Source organism: Danio rerio, chromosome 5, assembly GCF_052040795.2.
Source record: "Danio rerio strain M-AB ecotype USA chromosome 5, GRCz13ab, whole genome shotgun sequence".
Taxonomy (NCBI): domain Eukaryota; kingdom Metazoa; phylum Chordata; class Actinopteri; order Cypriniformes; family Danionidae; genus Danio; species Danio rerio.
Genome location: NC_141025.1, coordinates 47,965,445 through 47,991,347, shown reverse-complemented (window position 1 = coordinate 47,991,347; position 25,903 = coordinate 47,965,445). Strand labels below are relative to the sequence as shown.

The window sequence follows — 25,903 nt, the reverse complement described above, 5'->3', positions numbered from 1 at the left end:
AAGTCAACTTGTTGCTTTTAAAGGGCACCTATTTTACCCCCTTTTTAAGATTTAAGATACGTCTTTTGTGTCTCCAGAATGTGTCCTTAAAGTTCCAGCTCAAAATAGCCATCAGATTATTTATTATACGTTTGTGTATATTGGAAATTTGAGCTGTTTTAACTTTGTAGCTGTTCTGGTGCCTGTGCCCTAAATGCAAACGAGCTAGTTCTTGCTACCCACCATTTCCATGTGCGTGTCAGAGCCAAAGAGATCGCTCACATTTGCTATAATGGGTGTAGTTTCTCCAGCTGTGTCTCATCCATAAGCAGCACAGTGACAGACAAGAATGAAGCAGATCACCCTTACTACAGTAAGAACTTTCCCAACGATTATTTGATGTATTTGTTGTGGAGGTAATTCAAGCCTTTCTGCAATGATGAGTCACACACCATGTCGTTATAATGTTTGCAAGCACGCGTTTATCTTTGCACCGTTTTTGACAGGATATACATGACAGGATACACGTTAATATACACAGCTGTATGGATATCCCTTTTGTTAATGTAAAAATAAACCTGATTCAGGTCCATGAACTGGGATTGAAGTGTTTTCTTTTATAATTGTACTGACATGCGGCTGTGGTGAAGAAAATCAATTTTACAGTTTTTATAACAAACATGCACTGTTTTAGAAATGTTTTAAACTTGTGAATATGATTATAACTGTTACTATAGAGACACGTTAATACGCGGCTGTCAATCCATTCGGTGGGTGGGAAAACCACGCTTCAATGTCACATTGCGGTGGGCCTCGAAATGGGAGGGATTTGGACCCTATTTTAACATCAGAAAATTAAAGAAAAAGAGACTTATCGTGTTTCTATCACTCCAACATGACTGTGGACACACTATACCTACACACAGTTCTGTCCAAACAGCTTCCAAAAGATAATTTTCATCATAGGTGCTCTTTAAGGCAAATGGTTTACTCGATTTAAGCAACTATTCACTTTTTCCAGGTTAGATTAATTATCTGTTTGGTTTACTCTGGTGATGTTAAAATGGTTCCCAGTGAATGATTGAAATTATGTGTTTGTGTTTGTTGTGCTTTTACCAAGTAGAGACTCGATGTCAGGAACTACCCCCAGGTCTTTCAAGAGTTCGTGCAGTAGATCACTCTGATCTGGAGCAATAGCTTCCTTGTGTTCCAAAACCAACTAGAAGAAAACACAAAGTCAGTTTAAAGTCAGTGTGAAATCAGTGTGTCCATGTGAAATCTAAATTTACAATGTTCATTTTATAGAGTACCTTCTTATTCTTTAGCTGAACAACTAATTTGTGCAAGTTAATGCACCGAACAAAAAAAAGTGCAATCAAAGTCTGACCATTTGTTTCCGCGTTTGGAGTACCAGTCTTTCTCAATTGATGTCATTATGACAGCTTCAGTCACAATAATCTTAACCACACCCATCTTACCCTTAGTTTGCTATGAGGGAATGATGATTCTGTTTCAGTTGGAAGTCTATTAAGCCTGAACAATCTCCATGTTCGCATGTATATTAAGCATAGTAACATATATACAGTTGAAGTCAGATATATTAGCCCCCCTAAATTATTAGCCCCCTGTTTATTTTTACCCCAATTTCTGTTTAACGGAGAGAAGATTTATTCAACACATTTCTAAACATAATAGTTTTAATAACATATTTCTAATAACTGATTAATTTTATCTTTGTCATGATGACAGTAAATAATATTTGACTAGATATTTTTCCAGACACTTCTATACAGCTTAAGTTACATTTAAAGGCTTAACTGGGTTAATAAGGTTAGTGTAATTAGGCAAATTATTGTATAATGATGGTTTGTTCTGTAGACTATTTAAAAAATATATAGCTTAAAGGGGCTAATAATTTTGTCCTTAAAATGGTATTTAAAAAAATTAAAAACTGCTTTTATTCTAGTTGAAACAAAACAAATTAGATTTTTGCCAGAAAACAAAAATATTATCAGACATACTGTGAACAATTTCTTGATCTGTTAAACATCATTTGGGGAATATTAAAAAGAGAAAAAAATTCAAAGGAGGGTTATTATACAATATATATATATATATAATATATATATATATATATATATATATATATATATATATATATATATATATATATATATATATATATATATACTTATACAAGCTTTATAAACTACTCAGTCTGGAATCAGGTTAAACTCATATTATTGTGAAATCTTTGAAATCGAAAATAGTATCATGCTCTGAGAACCAGAAGACATGTTAAGTTGATCTGTCATAATATCACATTTTAAAGAAGCTCATTCAGTAAAGCATGGTACTAGCAACACCAAGCTCATGGGATTGATTTCCAGACAATCAAAGAAAGAAAAACATTTAAAGTAAGTAATGCATCCGTTATTTTGCACTTATACATGGTCTGTTGTACTAATTTGTCTTAATGCTTTTCCATTTCTTTTTAAATTGCAGATAGTTGAACTTACTCAAGTTTTTGAAAGTGCATAATACGTTGTTTATAAATGATAAGCAAACCTTTTACTGATCGTTTACAGTTTCGTTTAGTTACAGTTTAAAGTGTTCCAGTCATTCATTCATGCAAACCCTCATTTGATGTTGGAAATGTGTAGATTAGCTTCCATGAAGTTACTTTTAAAATTGTAGATATAATACAATGAAGTATACGTTCCAGTAAGTATCAAATTTCTCCTTAAATTTGGCAGAGAAAACAATTGAGTAATGTTGTACATTACAAAGGACATCATAGCTGTCGCTCAGTGAGAAACATACAGAAATGTCAGTCTTTGAACAGAAAGAATGCTGGCCTGCCCTGGGCTGAGTTGGGAACAGCGTCGTAGCTCAATTTATTATGTCTGCACGGGTCATGATGTCACTTCCTCACACATATGGATCAAGTTAAGTCGCTCCGCACAGCCGACTCCTTTTGTGAGTCATAGCTTGACTCATATTGAATCTTAATCCCAATGAGTTGCTGATCTAAAAAAAAGCATTTGACTTGACACACTCCAGATCACACACACACAATGAATGGTGAAGGTGCATGTTCTAACAAAACCTGTATAAACTGGACCCTTATTTTCTTGTTCACCCTAGAAATAAGGAACACATTTAACCTCTTTGAATGAATAATAGATCTGAGATGTAAAACCAGCTATCATGACAGTGATATGACAGATCTACTTTCTTAAAGCATGTCATTGTGAACAATGTATGCATGCATTTAATGACATACAGTTAAAGTCAGAATTATTAGCCCCCCCCCCCCCCCCCCCCCCTCTCTTAAATGTTTTATTATTTTTTTAATATTTCCCAAATAATGTTAAGGAAATATTTTAAGAGCAAGGAAATTTTTACAGTATGTCTGATAATATTTTATCTTCTAGAGAAAGTCTTATTTGTTTTATTTCGGCTAAACTTAATTTTTTATAAACCATTTTAAGGTCAAAATTATTAGCTCCTTTGAGCGAATTTTTTCGATAGTCTACAGAACAAACCATCGTTATACAACAACTTTCCTAATTACCCTAACCTGCCTAGGTAAACTAATTATTTTAATTGAGCCTTTAAATGTCACTTTAAGCTGTATAGAAGTGTCTTGAAACATATCTAGTCAAATATTATGTACTGTCATCATGGCAAAGATAAATATAATCAGTTATTAGAAATGAGTTATTAAAATAATTACGTTTAGAAATGTGTTGAAAAAAATCTCTCTGTTAAATAGAAATTGGGGGGAAAATATAATTGAGGGGGGCTAATATTTCTGACTTCAACTGTACTTATTTCTGGTGATGAATGCATGACTTATACAGTAGTTCACCAAAAAGTTACAATTGCTAACCATTTACATTCCCTCAAATGGTTCCAAACCTTTAAGAAAGAGTATATTTTGAAGAATGCTGGAAACCTTTACTTCTATAGTATTTGTTTTTTCATACTACGGAAGTAAATAGTTACAGGTTTTCAGATTTCTTCAATATATCTTCTTCAGTGTTCAACAGAATAAAGAAAATTATAGATATTTGGAACCAGTTGAGGGATAGTAATTTGCTAGTAAATAAATTTTTTTTGGGTGAACTATCCCTTTAAGCCTGCAACTGCAAGCTCACGCTCATTAGCCTCCACTTTCTCAAATCTCAAAACACAATATTTCTTGATAATTAATTATACTGGGCTGTACATCCTAAATAAAGAAGAAAAGATGATCTACTTCTGCTTACAGAGTGTGTGTTGATGATCTCCTCAATGGAGATGTAGATGACAGGTTTGCTGAGAGTCACCATGTCAGAGTATTCGTCCACGTTAAACTTCTCTTCTGGAGCTGGAACATCACACGCGGCCTGGAAGAAACCCCTGAAAACCACAAAGAAATTACAACCAGACTAATATTTTTAGTTACTTAGAATTGACATAAACATGGTAAAGTGTTTTTTCTTCTTTTCTTGTAGCTCAAAACACCATTAAATCAACTTAAACACTGTATACACAGAGGTGATTTGAAAGTGAGGAATTTGATGACTGTTTAATTTACGATTACATTTCTGCAGATCTTTCTGTTTAGCAATCAAAACAATGCAAAATATTAGCAAAACTAAGCAATCAAATGCATTAAATAATTGTGGTATAATGTAAAGTATGTTTGACTGAATCAAGTCTATCACAAATGTGTTATCAGGCAGAGCTCCTGAGAATCCGAAAGGAAAAGAAAGCAGGAGGGAGTTTCCTGTAAGCATGACTCACTAGCATAAAAATGAGGGGCTTTGGGCAAAAGGTCATTTCACACACACACACACAACACACACACACACACACACACACACACACACACACACACACACACACACACACACACACACACACACACACACACACACACACACACACACACACACACACACACACACACACACACCAATGTGTCTGAGGTGGTGACACACGTCCCCTTCACTGCTGATGCCTTAGTTTTATACAAAAACATTTCCTTACCTTTCACCTCCATTGCCATATATCCATAGCCTGCCCTGACCCTCAAATCAGCGTGACTCTCTAAAAGCTTTTGTTTTACTCATCAGATTCTACACACAATATTTCTATTAACACAAATAAACCTCATTAGGTACACCTGGCTAGTACTTAAATATTGAAAAATAACACAAAAATGCACAATACTATTAATAATTCAAATCTACAATCTGATTTAGGTTAACATTACTATTTACATAAGCTACTAATGTATTGTACTCTAATGATAACATTGATGCTGAGTTCTTGCTGAAGTTGACCTCATGTCAGAAGAGAGATTTATTTATTTATTTGTAAAACTCTTCATTACTTAAATTACAAAAACGCAACTTAAGAAATCAATAAAAAATCAAATTAAAATGCGTGAATTTCGTCATTGATGACAGAACATAAAACAACTTCAGTACAAGTATTCGCAAAAATTTCTAAACAACATGTACTTTTTAAAAACCTTTATAAAAAATTAACTAAAGCAAAAAAGAGACAATAATTAAATCTCTATTCTGTTCAATTTTCTCTTTTCTAGTCACGTACAAAATCAGAAAAGGCTGGGACAGTTGGAAAAAAAGAAAGAAAGCACTGCTGTCTAAATTTATTTTGACTTGTATTTCATTGTGGACAATATGAACACAAACTATTTTATGTTTTGTCTGGTCAACTTCATTTCATTTGTTTATATCCTTTCATCTATTTCCTCAGACCTGCAACACATTCCAAAAGAGGTTGGGACAGGAGCAGTTTAGGGCTAGTAATCAGGTAAATTGGTTAAATAACAATGTGATTTGAAACAGGTGATGTCAAAAGGCGATTGTAATTTTGATTTAGTTCAAAAACAGCATCCAAAAAAGATCTCGTCCTTTAGGAGCAAAGAGGGGCAGATGATCACCCTTTTGCCAACAAATACTTGAGAATATTACTAAAATGTTTAAAAACCATGTTCCTCAAAGAAAGATAGGAAGACCATTGGATATTTCACCTTCAACAGTGAATAACATAATTATAAGATTTTAATTATGTGGAGGAATTTCAGTGTTTAAAGGACAAGGGTGCAAGCCGAAGTTGAACAACTGTGATCTCCTATCCCTGAGGCGGCACTCCATCAAGAATCCTCATTCATCTATAAGCTATATCACCACATGGGCTTAGGTCAACTTAGGCAAACCTTTGTCAATTACCACAATGCGTAGTTACATCCACAAATGCCAGTTAAAACTGTACTGTGCCAAAAGGAAGCCCTATGCTAACAGTGTCCAGAAGCACAGTTGACTTCTCTGGGCTCGGAGGAATCTGGGATGAACCACCACACAGTGAAAACCTCTGCTGTGGTCAGATGAATCAGTATTTCAGGTATTTTTGGGAGAAATGGATGTCAAGTGCTCTGCCACAAAGAAGAAAAAGATCATCCAGACTGTTACAAGCAAGTCCAAAAGCCAGGGTCTGTCATGGTATGGGGTTTTGTGTCAGTGCCTTTGGCAATGTAACTTGCACTGCTGTGATGGCACCATTAATACTGAAAAGTACATAGAGATTTTAGAGCACAATATGCTGCGTCACATTTTGAAGTGCACCTTAAGACTTTTTGTAGGAAGAATGGGACAAAACTACACCTGAAACACTTCATCACTTAGTGTCTTCAATCCCTAAGCGTCTTTTAAGTGTTGTGAAAAGAAATGTCAACATTACAAAGTTGCGAATTGAAACTTTTTTAAATAATAAAAAATATTATAAAAATCATGAGGACACATTAAATAATGTTTGTTGGATTGTCTGCAATCAAATAAGAGTCAAAGTAAATTTAGAACTTTCTTATTTATTTTCACACTGTCCTAACTTTTTCTGATCTTCCAAATAATACAGTTCAGAAAAATAAAGCTTCCTGATGTCTTTGAGTATTTAACACCAAGAATAAAAATTTTAGGATAAAAATCAACAAATTAACCAATATAATTCTTTAAAACATCAAATCAAATGAAATCTATCTGAAATAGTGCATGAAAATCTCTATTAGAACAGAAAGGACATTGCTCATCTACATCTAGATTCAGTACAGAAATAAAGCATAAATGCCATGTAAAATTCTCCACTATAGGTCACCAACATTTTTAATCAATCATTGTTTGTCCAATCCAATTTAAAAACATTCCTCCAAGGTGTATTTTTTTCTATCTAAGGCATTCTTATGAAAACATCTGACACACAAATTATACAAATTCTTTCCACTGGCATTTTCCAAGTCCAACTTATTACTGAATTTCAAAAAAAAAAAAAAAAAAAAATTCTCAAAATCAGAGGGGAATAATAGTTAGATAACAATGATGGTAGTACATAACCCTAATTGTAAACCTAAAATTAGCATAAACTGTTTAATTAAACCTGATTGGCTGAGTGTAATGTTGTTCCAGGATCAACATAGATCTTGATCCAGGAATATGCCCTCCTACCTTCCATTAACCTATTCCTATACCATGTTTTATTGCATAAAAACAAAGCCTCGAAATAGGAATAAACTGTATACCTATAAAAAAAATTCCTGTGGAAGAAAAAAGGGCTAACATGGATTCCCCGCCTGACCCTTTTATTCTGTTAAACACTTGGAATAGAAACGATGCTTTATTTGCACATAAAGAAAATTCTCTACATTTGATGTAAAGACGGATACTGATGAGAAGCTCTGTTCTCCTCACCTGAATTTCTGGTAGGTCTGGGAGATATAGCTGTTCATGGGAGTAAGGTGGTCGCTCTCGTCCTCAAATAGTTTGTTTGCAGCTGCATGCTGAAGCATCTTAGCCACGGACGCCAAATTCCTCCTCTGCTCCGAATGAACCTGCCCTCCCGCTGTCATGTCAATGATGTCAAAGCCGTCTGGAGCCACAATGGCAGGATTCATGTAGCGGTAATACAGAAGAGTCCCTACAATCTGAGGGAAGAAGACAGCAATAAGTATATTATTCTTATTATATCTTGGTTTTTGAAATGTTGAGTCAAAAGGTGATTTGGTCTTTATTCTGTCTTGGTTTGATGTGTCAAGAAATGACATCTACATTTAAACTTTACTAACACTTTTTTGAAAAATGTGCCCATTTTACAACTTAATTACAATTAAACAGATGAATTTTAACCATTTTAGATCCATTCAGCTGATCTCTTTTTCTAGCAGGAGCACTTTTAGCTTAGCATAAATCATTGAATCCAATTAGCACCAACCATTAGCATCTCGCTCAAAATGAATTCAAAAAAATAATTTTGATTCAGTATTTATTGCACTAAGACTGACAGAAAATAAAAAAAATGATATTTTCTAGGCTAATATGACATTCTGGCATAATAACTTTTTATGTTCCACTAGTCTTAGTAAACATTGAAACTACAGAGTCAAGCTTTAAAGGACACCTATGATGAAAATCAACTTTCGTAAACTGTTTCGACAGAACTGTCTGTATATAATATGTGTCCACAGTCATACTGGAATAATATAAACCCAACAATTCTCTTTTAAAAAATTTCCTGACATTAAAATAGGATCCAATCACCGAATTGATCGACAGGCACCATGTTTCTATAATAACATGTATACACATGCGCACAGAATATTTTTTTTGCAAGTAAACAGGGATTAAAATATCTGTTACAACTCTCTGTGATTTTAATAAGCTTTCACTGTAATAAAGACAGTAAATCGCTATGTAATACTTAACCGCTATAAACACCACAGCCGCATGGAGCCAGTAAACACTATTATATGTGTGTGTGTGTACTACAAGTGGCATTTGTGTGAGACTCATCATTTCAGAAAGGCTTGAATAAACTCCCCCACAAATACATCAAATAAACATACTTGGTATTTTTGACTAATGAGCTGTATTTCAGCTTAATCATTGTCTGTCTCGATCACTGACTGCTGTTTATCTGATGTAACGCAGGAGAAGCAAACACACAAGTGGGAACAGTGGGCGAGGAGAACGGCTACAAAAACAGCAACAATGAACTCAAGACAGCAACATGGGCAGATTCTGGAGGCTCTAACTAATCTGATAGTTATTTTGAGTTTAGTCTTAACAGACACCAAAGGCTTATCTTACATCTTATAAAATGAGTAAAATAGGTGCCCTTTAAATAGAAAAATGATCTAACATTCTTTTAATTTTGTGAGCAAGATCGGCTAATCCAAGTCAATGATCTATGCTAAGCTAAACTGAAAGTGCTTCTGTCAGACTCAGTGATGGGCTTAATAGAATACAAAATGATAAAAATCAACTGTCTGACTCTATGGGGAGATATAAATTAGCAAAAAACAGAAATATGCGCACATCTAAAAAATCTCGAAGGTAGGTGCTCGGTCAAAAATAAACATTGTATAGCGAACATCAAAAGAAAATCGGCACACTGCCACTTTAGCTCTCAAAAGTCTTTAATATAACTCACACCATTTTGGTCGAAATAATACTAAAATACTAATTTCAAAAGAAATATTTGTATGCATGGGTACCACTAAAATGTTCAGCATCTGACCTTCAATAGTTCATCCTCTGTGGCGTCGGGGAATTTCTCATGTAGCGCATCCTTTAGAACTTTAGCAATATATCTCATGCCGTAACTTCATGCAAAAGAAAACAGGGGGTGCGAAAATCACAGTTAATGAGACGTTAATATCAGATGAACAAAACTCTACACAGAACCATGTAGTGAAAATATATCTTGTGTTGAACTGAGTCCATCAATTCTGTGCTGCCCCCTGGTGCACAATAACACTATCTAGTTATACAATATAATGGAATCCTTTATAACACAGCAGAGGGGAAAATCTGTGTGAGGAGGTATGTGCTGGTGCTTACGGGATGTTGTCCAGTGATGACATGATAGAGCCGAGCACTTTGTCAGTCACGGAACGGAGCACCTGATTGGAGGATTCCAGTTTAGCCCTGACTTCCTCGTGCGAAAGAGCCTGCTCAGGTGTGACCTCATATGGCAGCTTACTATGAAATGAAGACAGAGTAGTTAAAACTGAAGGTAAGTAAAAAATGAATGACACAAAAATATGGTATGTATAAGATGACACAAGTCTCTGATGCTTACCAAGCTCACACGCAAATATAAAACATAAATATTGTGAAAATAAAAATATACTGCATTTTGAATGAAAGGAAAAAAAACCTTACAACGCTATTTTATATATGTGATAATAACTGGCACAGCTAAATTCAGTGTTACATGATAATCAGAATAAATAGTAAAAAATAAATAAATAAAATTGGGGGGAAATAAAAATATAAAAATATACACAATTTTGGACCACTTGACAATTTGACTTATATGAGTTATTAGCTATACAATTAAAATCTCAAATAAAATTTTTAATTTAGAGCCAATTCAGAGCCTTTTTTCCTTCAGAATATGACAGATGGTCAGATTAACAAAAGGTAGTTTGCAAAATAAAACAAAAATTACATTTTACTAAAACACAACTATAAACCTATAAATACAGAAAAAATGAGAAATATCAAGTGGTTTTTATTTGTGTTTCCATAGCACAGTTGAAAAAAAACTATTAGCCCTCCTTTCCCGAGTAATTTTTAAGAGAGCACAGGAACATTTTCTGCAGTATTTCATATTATATATACAGTTGTAGTCAGAATTATTATTCCAATCCCCCCCAGCCCCCACCCCCCTTTTTTTTCTTGCTTAACAGAGCAAGGAAATTTTCACAGTATGTCTGATCATGTTTTTTCTTCTGGAAAAAGTTTTATTTGATCTTTTTCAGCTAGAATAAAATCAGTTATTATTTTTAAACACCATTTTAAGGACTAAATTATTAGCCCCTTTAGGCTATATATTTTTTCGATAGTCTATAGAACAAACCCCCATTACACAATAACTTGCCTAATTACCCTAACCTGCCTAATTAGCCTAATTAACCTAATTAACGTAGTTAAGCCTTGAAATGTCACAGTTTCTTGAAAAATATCTAGTCTAATATTATGTGCTGTTATCATGGCAAAGATAAAATAAATCAGTTTTAAGAAATTAATTATTAAAACTATTATGTTCAGAAATGTATTGAAAAAAATCTGCTCTCAGTTAAACAGAAAATGGGAAAAACAATAAAAGGGGGCTAATAAATCAGGAGGTTTAATAATTCTGACTTCAACAGTATGTTCTTTTTTCCTGGAGAAAGCAGTATTTCTTTTAGCCTGGCTAGAATAAAAAATGTACATTTAAAAAACGTAAAAACCACTAAGTTTGTTATTATTAGACCCCTTAAAAATTATTATTTTTCTGATTGGCTACAGAACGAACCACTACTGTCTAATAACTAATGATGAATTGCACTTTAAGCTGAATGCAAGTGTCTTGCAAAATATATAGTCAAATTGTGTCCTGACATTATGGCAAACACAAAAAAAAAAAAGTTTAAAAAAAATAATTCATAAACTATTTTGTCGAATATCTTCTCCAAGTAAAACAGTATTTGGGAAAATATGCCAGTAAAATTTTACACTAGGGCTAATCATTTTGTCTTCAACTTTTAAACAGTTACTATGGGCTATGTGATCTAAATAAGCCAACAAAATTTAAGGGAAATGAATATAGCAAAATGTAAACTGTACTATTTTTCCTTTTTTAAATATTTCCCAAAAAATGTTTAACAGAGCAAGATTTTTTTTTCACAGTATTTGCTTTAATATTTTTTTTCTTCTGGAGAAAGTCTTATTTGTTTTATTTTGGCTACAATAAATCAGTTGTTTTTACTACATTAAGGTCAATATTATTCACCCCTTAAGCATTTTTTTTCGATAGTCTACAGAACAAAGCATCATAATACAATAACTTGCCTAATTATTCTAACCTGCCTAGTTAACCTAGTTAACCTAATTAACCTAGTTAAGCCTTTGAATGTCACTTTAAGCTGTATAGAAGTGTCTGAAAAAATATCTAGTTAAATTATTTACTGTCATCATGGCAAAGATAAAATAAATCAGTTATTAGAGATGCGTTTTTAAAACTATTATATTTAGAAATGTCTTAAAAAAAACTTTCCGTTAAACAGAAATTGGGGAAAATTATACATGGGGGCTAATAATTTAACAGGGCTAATAATTCTGATTTCAACTGTACATGTGTGTGTGAAAGAGTAATATTTATGCACCTGGCTTCTCCTGTAGCGGTCTCTAGCTGATTGACCCAGGCCTTGTAGATGTCTACAGGATTAGTGTTGATGCCCAGGTTTTTGTCCTCAATGATCTCTTTAACCACTGGTCCCAGCAGCTGCCTGAGAGCGTTCTGTCCTCGAGCACCACGATAAAAACTCAAAACCATCTTGATGACAGTAGGGTTCCCTGTCACTATCTCCTGGATATGATCCACCTTAGATCTGCCAGAGATGATAGCAGCGTTACCATGTTATTTGCCATGCTCCATGTTATAAAGCACAACTACTTTTCAGTACTGTACATATAAACTGATATGGACACATTTGATACTCAATATCTCTGTAATACAGGGATCAATAAAACTTGTTCCTGGAGGGCCGGTGTCCTGCAGATTTTACCCCCAACCCTAATCAAAAACACCTGAAAAAGCTAATCAAGGTCTTACTAGGTATACTTAAAACATCCAGGCAGGTGTGTTAAGGCAAGTTGGAGCTAAACCCAGCAGGGACACGAGCCCTCCAGGACCGAGATTGGTGACCCCTGCTGTAATAGTTTCTTTCTCTTACTTGATCTCTTCTCGCAGAGCTGACTCAAAAAGCTTGAGCAGCAAGTACTCTTCTCTCTGGTTAGATGCATAGTTATATAACGTGAAGATCACAGTGTCCATGAACTTGGTAGATTTGTTCTGGGGCATCTGGAAGATTAGCTTGGCCAGGTATGAAGGATTGGTCTGTTAAAAAAAAAAAAAAAAAACATGTTAATTAAAATGTGTAGTAGTGATGTGTAACTTCAAACCACAGTTATACTGAAAAAAATAAGAGAGTACTTGAAAATTTTTAGTTTAAATCAGGGGTACTCAACCCTGTTCCTGGAGATCTACCTTCTGTAGAGTTCAGCTTCAATCCTGTTCAAACACACCTGAAGCAATTAATTAGCATCTGAAGAGCACTTGATAATTACAGGCAGGTGTGTTTGATATGGGTTTCAACTGAAATCTGCAGGAAGGTAGATCTCCAGGAACAGGGTTGGTCATCCCTGCTCTAAATGGTTTATTTACTTGTTTATTTTTTGTTCAGTTATGTAAAACTATTGATTATGTTTTTTTTTTCTCCCAAAATTCAATTAAACCCTGCTGAAAAATCCAGTTTAAACCAGCCTAGGCTGATTGGCTGGTTTTAGCTGGTCGTTTAGGCTGGTTTTAGAGGGGTTTTAGCCATTTCCAGGCTGGTTTCCAGCCATTTCCAGCCTGGTCTTAGCTGGTTAGGCTGGAAAATGACCAGCTAAATCCAGCTAAAACCAGCTTATCCAGCCTGGTTTAAGCTGGACATAGCTGGTTTTGGCTGGGCTCCCAGCCTAACCAGCTAAGACCAGGCTGGAAATAGCTGGAAACCATCCTGGCCAAAACCCCTCTAAAACCAGCCTGGTCAACCAGCTAAAACCAGCCAACCAGCCTAGGCTGGTTTAACCTGTTTTTTTCAGTGGGGAAATTGTCATTTTTTTGCATAAACGATGTTTTCAGACAACAATACCAATCCCAACAGGCACACAACATCATAGGATGTAAATATTAGGTTAGATTTAGGTCTGACGTCAGGTGATCAAAGTTCAATGTCTAGCCAGTGTCTAAGGACATTGTTATTTTGATAACGATGTCCAATTACGTTGATATTTGGTTGATTTCAGGTTAAGCTGGAAAGTGACCAAAATCTAAAGTCTGATAGATGTCATAGCTGTAACATCCTCACAACATCAAGGTAAAACATAATTAGACGTTGACATTTGGTCGATTTCAGGTTGGATGTTGGATATTGACGTCAGCCTAACGCTGAGTTCTGACGTCAACTTGATTTTCATTTCCAAACAAAATCCAACGTCCCCACGACGTTGGGGTGCGTTGGGGTACAAAATCAATATTGGGATACAAACTCCATAAGAGTACTTTTTTTAATCACAACAAAAGAAAAATAGATAGTTTAATCATCGGCCTCCCTAAATTACAATATTAAAATTTGCAAAAATGCTATCATAATGCTTCCTAGATTAAAATAAATATTAACATTTTATTCAGATCCACACCTAGTAAATTCCATAATTCCAATGAAACAGACTTTTCAAGTGGCTTCTTAACATTTTCCTTAGCTGTATTTTTAAATATATTTAAGAAAGCATTTAAATGTCATAATCTCACTTGTAAAAGATAGAAGAGATGCTGATAGGCTTCCAGTTTTTTCCTTTTCTCCTTGCTCAGGCCTTTGATGCCCTGCTTTTCCCCCATGGCCAGATCTTCTTTACTCATTTTGTTCTTTTTGCTCTTCATCTTTTTGCTGTGTGACACCACATCCTGCCAAAAGAGACAACATTGAAAAACAGACTACAAAATCAGGATGGGTAGCAATTCAGTGGCCACTTTTTGTGCCGAACCATTCTAAAATAGTCAGGTACAGTTTTAGCTGTGTTTCCATGCGAATCTGAAATGGCACATTCTTTTACAAACCATTCTTGGCCCAGAATGCTAGACATGGTTAGACAAACACTGTCAGGATGTTTGTTAGCCAAAAAGAGTTCTCGCTCCCTTTCCACTGCTGACATGTGAAAAAACATGCTGAATTTTTAAAGTGGATAATGTTACCACTATTTTTATAAATTCTCTCAATGATGTGTGTTTGTGGTTACAATTTGAAAGTCTGAGACCAACTTTGGCATTTCCTAAAGAGTCCTATAATCCTAGGCTAAAATATGTGGTCTTTGATCATTGGTTTGACATGTTCTCTGACAGTTGTTGTGATGAAATTATTATTATTAATAAGACATGTAATGTTATTATTATTATCATGGCATGTTATGTGTAAATGTAATGTTACAGATTGTTTTTTGTTTGCTGTGAGGTATCATTTCAGTACACCAATTACTGAATAGATGAATGTTTGAATACATTAATGCTTGTCATTCAGTCTGATATTATGACAACTCACAGTCAAATGTATGGACACACACACACACACACACACACACACACAAACACAAACACACTCCAAACAGCAGAACGGGAGAGGTGTGGCAGTCACAGAATCCATCATGGGTTTGAATCAACTGTCCGCCACATTCTGCCTTATATTATGCACTGTGTTTGTGAAAGTTATCTTTAGCTCAAGTGACAACATTATGTATTTTGCCGTTCGCTTGTACGGTGGCTCTGAACTGTCAAAACACCTCTCAAAGCGATTTTCCAGATGTGAAAAACCCGGTTCAAATTTTTTCATGACAGACGAAAGCTTCAGTGTGTAAATACGATTCACATTCATGTGACGTCAAATAAATTTTTTGGCGTGCGAAAATTACGAACAAAATTTTTTGATTTAGTGTGCAATAACCTTTACTGTAGATCTTACAATGTGACATTGCGATCTTGCAGGGTGCACGATATTGGCAAAGCATGCAATATGCAATGTTATTGAATATTGTAATAACTATATTTCTTTCGCTATACCATTTCCCTAGAAACAATACTTGTTTTTTATGTATGTTTTTAAATCAGTTATTTATGTAATGATATTAAATTAAACAGGTAAAGGATATTTTATAGATCTAATTCATTCTAATAGTATGTCAAGGAGCAAACATTTATTCTTTAAAACACTATAAGGTGTGAAACCTCAGCAAATATTTTGACTTTGACTGACTGTTACCAGTTTCCTCTCTTGTACTGACTCCTGCCATTAGTATTTTCAGCTCTAGGTTCACTTTTGGGCCGCTCCAGCCAATAGCAGAGCAGCAACTACAGGATAAGTGGGGATAAGGATAGTAAGGCCACCTCTGATTGGTCAAATTTAGTAAAAAAAAAACAATGTGTAAAATAAATGTAATTTTTCACACGTCTTTGATAATTATATTGCATATACTATTATGGTGGCGCAGTGGGTAGCACACCGCACAACAAGTAGGTCACTGATTTGAGCTCCGGATGGGTCAGTTGGTGTTTCGGTGTGGAGTTTGCATGTTTGCGTGAGTTTCCTCCGGTTGCTCCAGTTTCCCTCACAAGTCCAAAGACATGCGGTATAGTTTATGTGAATTGGGTAAGCTAAATTGTCCATAGTGAATGAGTGTGTAAGGATGTTTCCCAGTGATGGGTTGCAGCTGGAAGGGCATCTGCTGCATAAAACATACGCTGAATAAGTTGGCAGTTCATTCCGCTGTGGCGACCCGAGATTAATAAAAAATGAATGAATGAATGAATGAATGAATGAATGAATGGTGAAGCCCAAGTTTATAAAGTCTGACAAGCTAAAATTGTATCTCACAGTATGAGCTCAGCTTTAACATTACCTGTAGTGTGATCCTGTTCTTCACTAACAGGCCGATCTTAATGTCCATCAAATTCAGATCTTTTTCCATTTGCTGATTAGCACGAATCTTGGTGACCACTTCCTCTCTGAGCCGCGTCACATCCTGTTCCTCCTGTAAATCGAGGCTACTTTGTTCCAGCAAATGTACAAATTTGCGCACAACCGAGAGAGGAGGATGCTGAGAACCGGCTGTTTGGAAAAGAAATCAAACAAACAGTAAAATAAACTCATTTTGTACAGGCAAATTCATAAATCCATTGATTACAATGACGTGGTTTACTTACTTAATGTTGTGTAGTCAACTCTTGCTTTGTTAGCCTTGAGGAAAGCTTGAATCTTCACTATTTCTTTCTCCTGAACACAAAACACACACACACACACACACACACACACAAAATTTTAACGGTTCGAGTGCGAATGATAAAGATATTGCTCGTTCACCTGTGTTTGTGTGCTGACTTACATGATCTCTAAAATACTGCAGTCTCTTTGTGTAGCTTCGTTTAGCTCTCCACATCTTCACCAGTGACTGCAACTAGGTTGTAGAGGAAACATGTTCTCATACTGAGCCTAATTAAATATTATCTCAAAACAGCAAGAAAAAAGATGTTACATGTATTCCAATACCTTAACCACAGTGCTCGCGCTGTCCTGGAAGGTCCTTAGTCTTTCCTTATAGACGCTTCTCTGTTTGTAGCCCTTCCAGGATGCCTATAATTATGAAATAAACCCAATGTGACAAACAACAGATCAGATATTTAACCCTAGAGAGTATTTTGTTAGAATATAGGCTTTATTGGTAGTATATATAAGTTGACAGGACAACAGCACCAGTGTGCTCTCTACACATCAGCTATAGGGGGAGTGGAGAGACAGTGATGCATCTAATTCAGTGGATGAGAATGATTGGAAGGCCATGATGGGTAAGGGCCAATAAAGGTAATTTAGCCCGGACACTGTGGTTACATTTATGAGAAGTGCCATGGGATATCTAATGACCACAGATAGTCAAGACCTCTGTTTAATGTCCGAAAGATGGTGCTCACTGAAAGTATAGTGTCCCCTTCACATTACTGGGGCATTAGGATTAACAACACTTCCAATGTGTTTTTATATGATCGCCCATCCAGGTACTGACCAGGCTCAGCCCTGTTTAACTTTAGTGAGAAACCTGTCTTGGGTTGCAGGGTGATATGGCTGTGGTGATATAAGTCAGCCTCAGAAATGTACTGGTAGCATAGTAATATAAAACAGATTTTAATTTGCAGGAGTTACAAGTTTATTGGTTTTGTATTAGTAGTATACTGGTAATAGATTCTATGTTTACTTTATTTTAGAAGTATAATAGCAAAAGTTAGAAGTGTCATACTACAGTATTCATAGTACACTGGTAGTACAGAATATTGACAGCAAGTAGTCGATATTACTAGACATAATCACTCGATGCATTTTCATATAATCATTTATAATTGGATGGATATAGATAGATAGATAGATAGATAGATAGATAGATAGATAGATAGATAGATAGATAGATAGATAGATAGATAGATAGATAGATAGATAGATAGATAGATAGATAGATGCACAACTCCATTTTAAAAGATGTGTGTTAGTGTTCACGATCTGTCAGCTGTTATACTGTACTCAGCGGGCTCTTAAATGCACACACACTTCACATGCCATACATCACTGCATTAAAGAGCAAACCATATTACTGGCATGACACTTAACAGGTATGTAAGCCGTGCAATTTCTAAAAATGACCAATAAAAGTACATTATTGGATACTTTGCTGGCTGATTTGCATGTTGAGTCTAATCGGGAGCAGTTTATGTTTCATTCAGTTAGTTTGTATTGTGTAGTATTTACCATGGTATGTGTTTTCTGTCATTTCAAAATGCCATTTTATTTTCACTATGTGCCACTCATTCAATCAATGTACAGTAATAGTGGGACCATATGTATGTAAAACAATATGGTGAATTACATTTGTTTGGATTGGTTATATTTGAGAAAATGTTGACTTCAGTGAAGACGAGGATCTATTTAAATGGCCAAATAGATGCCATCTGATGATAAGGGTAAAGTGACGCTTGTTTCCATTCCCATTAGATCGCATTTTTAAAATCATCAGTCCAGGAGTTGGCGCTGATCAACAGCAGTATGAATTCAAAGATCTTAAACGTGAGTAAAATCAATAGTATCTGGATGCAGCCTTTATGATGCAAGCATGAAATTGCATTGCTCAGAGATGCAAAGTCAGACACAATGCACTCAATGAAGCTAGTGAAGTCACTAAAATGGGTAGGGTTAGGGGTGGGGTTAGGTGAGCCCATTCAAAAGCATTGCATGCAGCTTAGATTGCATCTGCTGCACTAGGTCTGCATCCAGACCCCTCAGGTAAAATACATTAAAACAGATTTTTTTTCAAATCTGTCCAAATGTGAATCTTTATATGCATAAAGCGGAAGCTGGAACCATCTTTCTAATGCATACACGCAAAGCATAAAGGGTAATTTTGCGCTCTTAGAAAACGTTCTGAATAATTTACAATGACAAATTATTGTAATTTTTGTTGTGTAATTGGTAATAACATAAAAATGTAAACAGTAAAATGTAAACAAATCACAAGGTAAATCAAAAGGCTATGAATCAACTCTAATATAAAACATTTAAGCACCTGTAGTTTGATGACACTTGGCTCTTGTTTTCGCAGGTACTCCAGTCTGTCCTGATGTGCCTGCCTTACCAGGTATCCACGAATCAGAGCCTGCAGCTGGATGATAAACGGCTCATTGGCCAACCACAGCTGCTCTCTATTATACTCCGCTGTTACACTGCTCAAAACATTCTATTTATAAAAAAAAAGCATCAACTGAAATACAGCTCATTTCATTCAAGTCAACACAACTCAACACAATGTCTGTGCTAAAGTCATACCTGGATATCCTCTCTGCTGAGCTGTGAACTGTCATGGACAAAATGTTCAGGCTCAACCCACGTGCCTTCTTTGCTTTCAATGTTGTAGAAGTAATCATATTTATCCTTGATCTTGTGTTGCACCCATGAACTGCCACTGGTGCCTACGGAAAACAGAAGCATAATATAAGTATGAAAATATAAACATTTGGTTCAGTCTAAAATAAAATGATCAGTAAAGGTTTTAGATGAAGTTTGAAAGGATTATTTTCAACTAATATGATAATGCAGGCCCGTGCAGAGACCGTCCAAAGGGTGTGCACTCAAGAGCGGTGTTGTCGCGCGCCTACTGAAGGGCGGGACGGAGGGTGTGTCGCGTCGCGGGGGCACTTTTGATCATTTTGGAAGGGCACTTTATATCCAAGACTAAAAAGGGCATGTGCATTGCACAGGTTGAGCCCTATGTGTGCACGTGCATGTGATAATGACTAATATGAATGGGCCTTCTGATATGACCTGATCAGCTTAGCTAAAGAGCATAGAATCACCAAGAGGCGACACTCTGTTGCTATTTGGAAAACAGCCGCTAGATGCCGCTAGTGTCACGCGGTGACCATTTTGGAATGAAAATTCCAATAGAACAACAGAATGAATTAAAATATTGAGTTAAATTTGAGTTAAAATGAGTACATCCTACATTATAAAACATTTTAAAACAATATCCCAATAAAAACAGACAATTTCCAAAATGTTGACAAGACTAAGTTTAATACATCTGATATCTAAAATATCTCTTTCACATATAACATAAGGTTAACAAAATAACTTAATTATTATTTTATTTTTTAACTCAAATTAGGGGGAAGCAAAAATGAGTATACACAACAAAAACTACATTATCTGGTAGTTTGTATGGCCTCCATGATTTTTTAAAGACAACATTCAAAATCCTCAATAAAACTATAAAGAAAAAATGAATAAATTTGCAGAAAGTTGCTTTTTTTAAAATAAAAACGTTATTAGTCTTTTTTTAATAGACAACACTGGAAAAAATACTATGTACTATTATAATATAATACTTTAACAAAAAGTACTGTTAATCTGTAATTAACATCCCATTTTGAATGTCATGTTAATTTAATTCAACATGTCAGTATTAATATGTATTATGCCAGTGTGTAAACTATTAAATTAAAGTAATTTTAGCTAAAAGTGACAGTTTAAAAAAAAACAAGTATGGTTAATATATTAAACATTAAGCGCCCTATTATACACCCGGCGCAATGTGGCGCAAGGCGAGGCGCAATAGTCTTTTGCTAGTTTCAGCTTGGCGCAAGAGTCGTTTTTAGGCGTTGCGCTGTTTGAATAGCAAATGCATTAGCGCTCATTTGTGCGCCCATAGGCGTTCTGCTCTAAAAAGGAAGGCGTTCTGAGGCAGACCGCTGGCGTGTTGCTATTTTGAGAAACTATAATAGATTTTTCATTAGACCAAAACTAACCTGGTCTAAACTCCGGCGCAGAGTTGCACCTCGCTTACGCACTGCTTAATACGCACAAGAGAGCAATAGGCAAATATCTTTACATATGAAAAAATGTAAATATTAAGGATATATATAGGATATAATAAGAATAGATATAGGACATAAATACAAAGGATTAAAATATTACAAAAAATATTATTTTCTAGCCTACATAAATATGAAAAAACACTGCTTTTATGTCTTCTTCATCTCGGGAGGCTTTTTCAGTTCATTCATAACAATTTGCTTTTGTATAATGTTATTATTATTAGTACTAGTATTTATTATATCCATATTTATATTTGTTTTATTAAAAACAAGCTTAGATTTGCCCACCTGTCAGGTTTTAGACCATATGGGACACAGCATGTGTTTTAGGATATAACTCAGGTTTTTGAGCACATTTTGTTATTATTGTTCATTTATTCGTTTGCTGGAATTTAGAACTGAATTTAGAAATAGTTTTGAAATGAATATTTGTGCTTAACAAACAAAATTATTTATTTATAGACTAATTGATGTCTTTGCGTAAAGGTTTCCCTATCCAAGAGAGACAGTGAAAGTAGTTCCATTATCTCTCATTCTCACGCAGTAGATGCTCTGTTTAACAGTTTTCTGTTAAAAAACTGTGAACTGTTTGCTTGTGAAATGCTCAGTTTTCCACTTGGACTTACTTTGCGTCCTGTAAATAGTGAATGCACTTATGGCGCAACGCAGCTGGCTCTTAAAGAGAATGGGAGTAGAGGCTCTAATTGGTTTATTCTCAAAATACACCTATAACTTATTAAGAAAATAAACTCAACCCTTTTAGACCATGCGCCACGGCGCAAAGCGGATTTTCCCATCCTTAAATTAGCAAAAATGCGTTCTGACACGCCCTGCGTTTTGCGCTCTGCGCATGGGCCGTCAAAATAGAGCCCAACGTCTGTAAAATAAACTATTAAAAGTGCTAATAATCACCAGTCCATGATTGTAAGTGTTTTATCATCGTCTTTTAGGTTGTATTTCAGCTTAAATAAAAAACAAAGGAGCTGCTTGCCATTGCGACAGCAATGAGATCCAATGGAGGGCTGATCACTTTCACTCCAGAATGGCGGAATATCTGGGCTCTGCTGTTGCAATGGAATGTTCTATATAGAGTGTCACCTCTTGGTAATTCTAAACTCTTTGGCTTAGCCTTTAGCCATTTTCAAGAACCTTTATTTTTCTTTTAAATCATCAACACTTAACTGACAGACACTTACTGTAAAACCCTTGTAATGACTAATTGGGTCTAGTCACATCTCTGTCACTCACTGTCCGTATATTGTTGCTCTTTTATTGATTTTGAGTGGATTTCTATTGTCTGAGATTTGAGCATTTTTTACATTTGTTTTTGTCGTCACATTTATCACACTCTTATCTATTTTTAATTTTGTTCATCTTAAATATAATTGTTAAAAATTGCTTGAAATGATGCTGAAAATTACTTCTAACACTAACAATCCTATCTATTTTTTCTATTGTTTATTTAAAAAACTAATCTGACCTTATAAAATGACTATAAAATATCTTTGTCTTTTGCAATGGTACTTTTCAATACTCAATGTGTGTAAATGCAGAATTTATATATATATAATATATAATAATAATTTAATATAATAATATATTAATATAATAATAATATAATTTTTTTTTTTTGCTTGTTCAAACTACTTATTTAAAATAAGCTGAAACAACACAATTCTTCAGATTTCATTGGGACTAAATGAAAAATGTTTTTTTTATGTTTAATCCACATAGATTTGTATTATGTGTTAAGTTAACTTAACCAATTTGTGTTAGGACAACATGAATGAATTGTGTGGAACCCTGCTTTTTTTGTATGCTGCTAATTATATAATAAACTATATTTAAATACTTATTTCATGAATAATGAAAAACAAAACAAAGGTAAAGCGATGAATGCCAGACCTTGCAGATGGCTGACAGAGTTACCTTGTTGTGTCTGAGTGCTCTGTAACTGGTGGAGTTGGCTCTGGTAGATTTGAGCACATTCAGGCATTACTGCTCGAAGGCCAGCATCAGGACACTGTAGAGCAGACATTGTGGCTTTCGCATCTTCTTCACATACTGCCCTGTTAATGTCTGCCACTGCCGCTGCCACTGAAACAACATGAACATCAAACAGAACAATCATTTAACTATGAAAACCCCATTGAATCATGTTCATCATGTCTTAATACGCTAAATAATCATTATTATAAAAACATTACTAAAAAGCCTGTTGTATACAAATGGCTACAAACCTTTGTTGTCGCCTTGTTTTTTAGATGAAATATGACATGCTTCAGGTCATAGTTCATCTTTGTTTTTTGAGTTGTTTTTTTATTGTTGTTATACATCATATCATATCATATATGATACATCAGACAATAAAGAAAGGTTTGTTTGGTTAACACTTAAGTATCATTGTATTTCAATGAAATACACATGTACACATTTTGTTATTTTGTCTAAAATTTTAATAAACTGTTCCAACGGTTACAAAGTTATTTTTTCCAGAGTATTTTTTCATATTTCCAAGTTCTTCATGCAGTAAAAGTATAAATTATATTTCATTAGTCACAATATTATACGGACTTTGATATAATCAGGATTGACATGTATATAATAGGGTGTGAGAAGACTCCACGAGACTCCTCAAGACAGATTGGGTTCACGAGAAAGAGATGAGATTTTTAAATTATTTATTGGAATCCTTAACGGTGAGATATATGAATGGATAATAGTCTTTTACTTACCTGAAAAAAATACTTCTAAACTTTTTAGGTGCTTTTTTTGAAATCAAATTCAATGAATGTTATTTTACTTCTATTTGATTGAATTCGGCGACGCAGTGGCGCAGTAGGTAGTGCTGTCGCCTCACAGCAAGAAGGTCGCTGGTTTGATCCTCAGCTCAGTTGGCATTTCTGTATGGAGTTTGCATGTTCTCCCTGCATTTGCGTGGGTTTCCTCCGAGTGCTTTGGTTTCCCCCACAGTCCAAAGACATGCGGTACAGGTGAATTGGGTAGGCTAAATTGTCCTTATTGTATGAGTGTGTGTGTGAATGTGTGTGTGGAAGTTTCCCAGAGATGGGTTTCGGCTGGAAGGGCATCCGCTGAGTAAAAATGTGCTGGATAAGTTGGCGGTTCATTCGCTGTGGTGACCCCGGATTAATAAACAAACTAAGCTGACAAGAAAATGAATGAATGAACGAATGAATGATTGAATTTTATGCTGTAAAGGGCATGCAAACACATAAAATGATTTGCTAATATTTAAATGTAAAATAGATTTTTATTCAACTGAACAAAAAAAAAAAAAATCACAAAATGCAAAAGAATAATAAAAAAAAACTTGTAATGCATGTTACTTTACTTCTATTTTAATGAATGCCATAAAGGACATGCAAACACTGCAAAATATTTTGCTATAAACTTTACTGATAGGGCAAACTGTGAGCTACTGGATGCGAGTATGAACTGATAGAAGAGAGTTGTTTTAATGGAAATAGATACCTCACGCCGAATAAAAAGAAAACTTCTTTTTTATGGATGGCATAAATTATGACGATGATGACGGGTGTGTGTGTCTTCAAGAGTTTACTGTGTGTGCGCACACTCGGAGGAGATGTGTGTGTCTGTGGTGCTTTTACTGACTCGGTAGGTGCAGAGAATAGTGTCAGTCTTGTGTATGGCTTATCCTGTCACAAAATGCATCTAAAAGTCCTACATGACGGTAATAGTTTGATGAGTTTACTGTACTGCACTTTAACAATGTGACTAAAATAGGAATATTTCACGTCTTAATATGAACTGTCTTTACGGCGATTATGACTTTAAGCATAATCCATCGCATGGTTAATTTTATGGTGGCAGTTGTAGTAGCTTTTGCTTTTGGACAAGGAAACCTTTAAACTTTATTTTAAAAAATGGTTACGTCACACCCGCCTAAGCAAACGAGTGATGCGCAACACAGAGGCAGCTCAGGTTGCCAGGTGTGTACAAAGCACTTGATTTGCAGTTCAAATCCAATCCTGCCTCCAATCCTTAGTGCTTAATTCACCCTCATGCTCCATCACAACATTACAAATCACGAGACAACTTTTCACATCCACAAGAAATCTCATGGCGATCTAGTCTCTTAGCCCAAGATCTTGTCACACTCCCAGTATATAATATACAGTTACACAGTTTTCTGTGATTTACTGTAGTCTGTAGGTATTGTAAAATAGTTTAAATGTCAAACTCAAGATCATATGTTTGATTATCTGTATAAAAAAAATAGTTCACCAAAAAAAAATCCCAAGATTCTTCAGAATATTTTTTTTTGCAAATGCTAAAATATAATTCATATTTTGGTAACACTTTAGATTAGGTCACTATTTACAGTATCAATACATCATTATGTAATGCTGTAGATGTTATCTACTAGCTTAATAAACTATTAATTAGCTGTTTATCAATAGTTAGTAAGATAGAAGTGGGGTTTATGTTTTGAGAAGGATTAGGAATGCAGAATAAGATCATACCTTATAACTACTAATGAATAGTTAATATCTTAATAATAGGCAGGTAATAAGTCTGTAGTTAATAGCATGAATTTTGACCTAACTAAACTGTTACCAAGTTTTTTAATAATAATTTCTACATATCAGTGAATTGACACTTTAATACAGCCTTTTATAGGGAAATGTACAAGAAATATATAGCTTATATTTGGTTTGACACTTACATCTGAGCGCATCCTCCTGGTTCTGGTTAGCAGTGTGAATGGCTTCCTGGATCTGGTCCAGCCACAGCACAGCAGATTCATCTCCAGAGCTCTGGTAACGTCAAAACACACTCAGTACAAACACACCGTTACACAGCAAAAACAACTATCTACTCCAAC

At 35.0% G+C, this 25,903-nt stretch overlaps 1 protein-coding gene across 3 annotated transcripts in view; it reads right to left on the bottom strand.

Moving 5' to 3' along the window:
* The window catches only part of iqgap2 (IQ motif containing GTPase activating protein 2), a 457,800-nt gene that overhangs the window by 342,510 nt on the left and 89,387 nt on the right, over positions 1 to 25,903 (bottom strand). For all 3 annotated transcript variants that reach the window (XR_015490390.1, XM_087252369.1, NM_001128340.1), the window contains 16 exon segments: positions 25,745 to 25,835; positions 22,966 to 23,133; positions 19,490 to 19,632; positions 19,230 to 19,400; positions 17,174 to 17,257; positions 17,010 to 17,081; positions 16,831 to 16,900; positions 16,527 to 16,735; positions 14,392 to 14,544; positions 12,770 to 12,933; positions 12,200 to 12,424; positions 9,888 to 10,028; positions 9,565 to 9,649; positions 7,740 to 7,972; positions 4,254 to 4,386; positions 1,096 to 1,198 (listed from right to left, as the gene is read on the bottom strand). Coding sequence is in view for 2 of the 3 variants with exons in the window: in XM_087252369.1 (XP_087108495.1) it covers positions 1,096 to 1,198; positions 4,254 to 4,386; positions 7,740 to 7,972; positions 9,565 to 9,649; positions 9,888 to 10,028; positions 12,200 to 12,424; positions 12,770 to 12,933; positions 14,392 to 14,544; positions 16,527 to 16,735; positions 16,831 to 16,900; positions 17,010 to 17,081; positions 17,174 to 17,257; positions 19,230 to 19,400; positions 19,490 to 19,632; positions 22,966 to 23,133; positions 25,745 to 25,835 (2,245 nt within the window). In the remaining variant the exon portion in view is untranslated.